The following is a 1,749-nucleotide window of genomic DNA, read 5'->3' as shown; positions in this document are numbered from 1 at the left end:
GCCGCTGCAACATGCGCCGCGCCGGTGTCCGTGTTGCCGATATCTCCCTGGGGGTATTTCGCCCTAGTTTTCAGAAATCTCAAAGACATCGAGATTTGTAGAAAGGCAACCTTTGATTTTGAATTAAAGCACGGTCAGTGAGGTCCCCACAAAATATTAAATTCCCCGGCATGTACGAACATTATTAAATAATTAAAATACACTTTCCGCGGCTGCCTTAATTAGGATTGCCCAAAATAATTTAACACACCCCTTATTAGCACGATGTCTAATAATAACCAAATCACATTATCAATACATTTAACACATACCGTCAGTGCGGAGGGTACAGGCGAGCTGCGGCAAGGAGGAACTGATGGAATCTTTTGTTCTCCGCCGGGTACTTCATTTGAAATATGGCCTTAGCCAAGTACCCGGCGAAGTGGTATGTCCTCCTGCCGAAGCGGGGCACTTTGATCTTCGCTTCCCTCCATTTCCGCTCGATCGTGTTTGTGTGCGCTTTACTTTTGGGGTCAACAAAATTATATGAATGATTCACAGTTAAATGTTGATAGCCCTCTTTCTCCAAACAGTTGTATGCCTTCCAACAATCACTAATGACCGTTGTCCCTGGGTGGATACGCTCCTTAATGACGTTAAGCAAAGTGAGAGAGTCACGCGTCTCCACGGCAACGAGGAAAAAATCCCTACTCTTGCGGCATACTCCTCCAAAAACCCACTGACCTTCTATGACACGACCTACGTTATATTTACGTTTTCCAAATTTAGATTCATCAATCTCGACAATTTCCCCTGACCCACCAATTTTGTCGGATTGATTTTCAAAACACCAGAAAATTAAAACCTCCCGGCAGAAGCTCGCCCAATCGCAAATAGTCCGGTTTGGGAAATTAAACTCGCTCCGTGCAGATGCGTAAGAAAACCTCTCTCGCAGATACAAATTAACAAATTTTAAATTAGTTTCAAAATCGAGCTTACTATTATCAAACCAGGTGTTCTTAAAAAGTGATTTTTTGAAATTGCATCTAACTTTTCGATTGTTTTTTTTGGGGGGGGTCTTGTCGCACCTAAATGAATTTAAATTATCATCGCGACGGCATTCGCCGTCGCATTTTGGACATTTCATGGCCTCCAAAATGAGGCCATGTGTACGGCAAAGATCGAGCAAGAGGGAAGGCTGGGTGCCGTACTTTTCCCAGAAGTGCCCATACCTATCATGATATAATAAATTTAAAAAAATGATCCATTATGATATAAGCCAAAAATATTTTATATTTTAAAATACATAAACATTTAATAATATGAATAATAAACATTTAAACTTACCCCATGTCACAATCCGCACAAAAATCACTTGCAGTTGCCATGACGGTGGCTTACAGGCAAGTGACTACGTAATAAGATTGGGTATTGTTCCGATTGGAAGGCAATTGATGTAACAAGGCAGTAGCATTGTTAGATTGTTAACAATCAATCAAGGTTATGATAAATATTATAGTAATGGTAAATTAACCACATTACACAGAATACAACATATAATTTATAAGCATAAATATAATTGAGGAAATTTAATTATAAATAACATAGAATAATGTATAAAAATAATTCGTAATCGGCAATGATTCCAGGTTGGTTGAAAGTGGTGCACCGAAAACGTGACCTTCATAGAAAACGCAATTATATAAAATGGAATAACAGAAAATGAGACATATAGAAAACGAGCTTATAGAAAATGTAAACATAAACAAA

General features: G+C 38.8%; 1 protein-coding gene across 1 annotated transcript; it reads right to left on the bottom strand.

The window, feature by feature from the left end:
* Positions 1-313: 313 nt before the first annotated feature.
* Positions 314-1,367, bottom strand: LOC113806299 (uncharacterized). The gene is made up of 2 exons (XM_070142406.1): positions 1,327-1,367; positions 314-1,211 (listed from the first exon to the last, which is right to left on the bottom strand). Exons 1-2 carry the CDS (start codon positions 1,365-1,367, stop codon positions 314-316), a joined length of 939 nt encoding a protein of 312 aa, XP_069998507.1.
* Positions 1,368-1,749: the final 382 nt, after the last annotated feature.

This window comes from Penaeus vannamei, chromosome 29, assembly GCF_042767895.1.
Source record: "Penaeus vannamei isolate JL-2024 chromosome 29, ASM4276789v1, whole genome shotgun sequence".
Lineage (NCBI taxonomy): Eukaryota > Metazoa > Arthropoda > Malacostraca > Decapoda > Penaeidae > Penaeus > Penaeus vannamei.
This window is presented reverse-complemented; position numbering and strand designations above follow the sequence as displayed.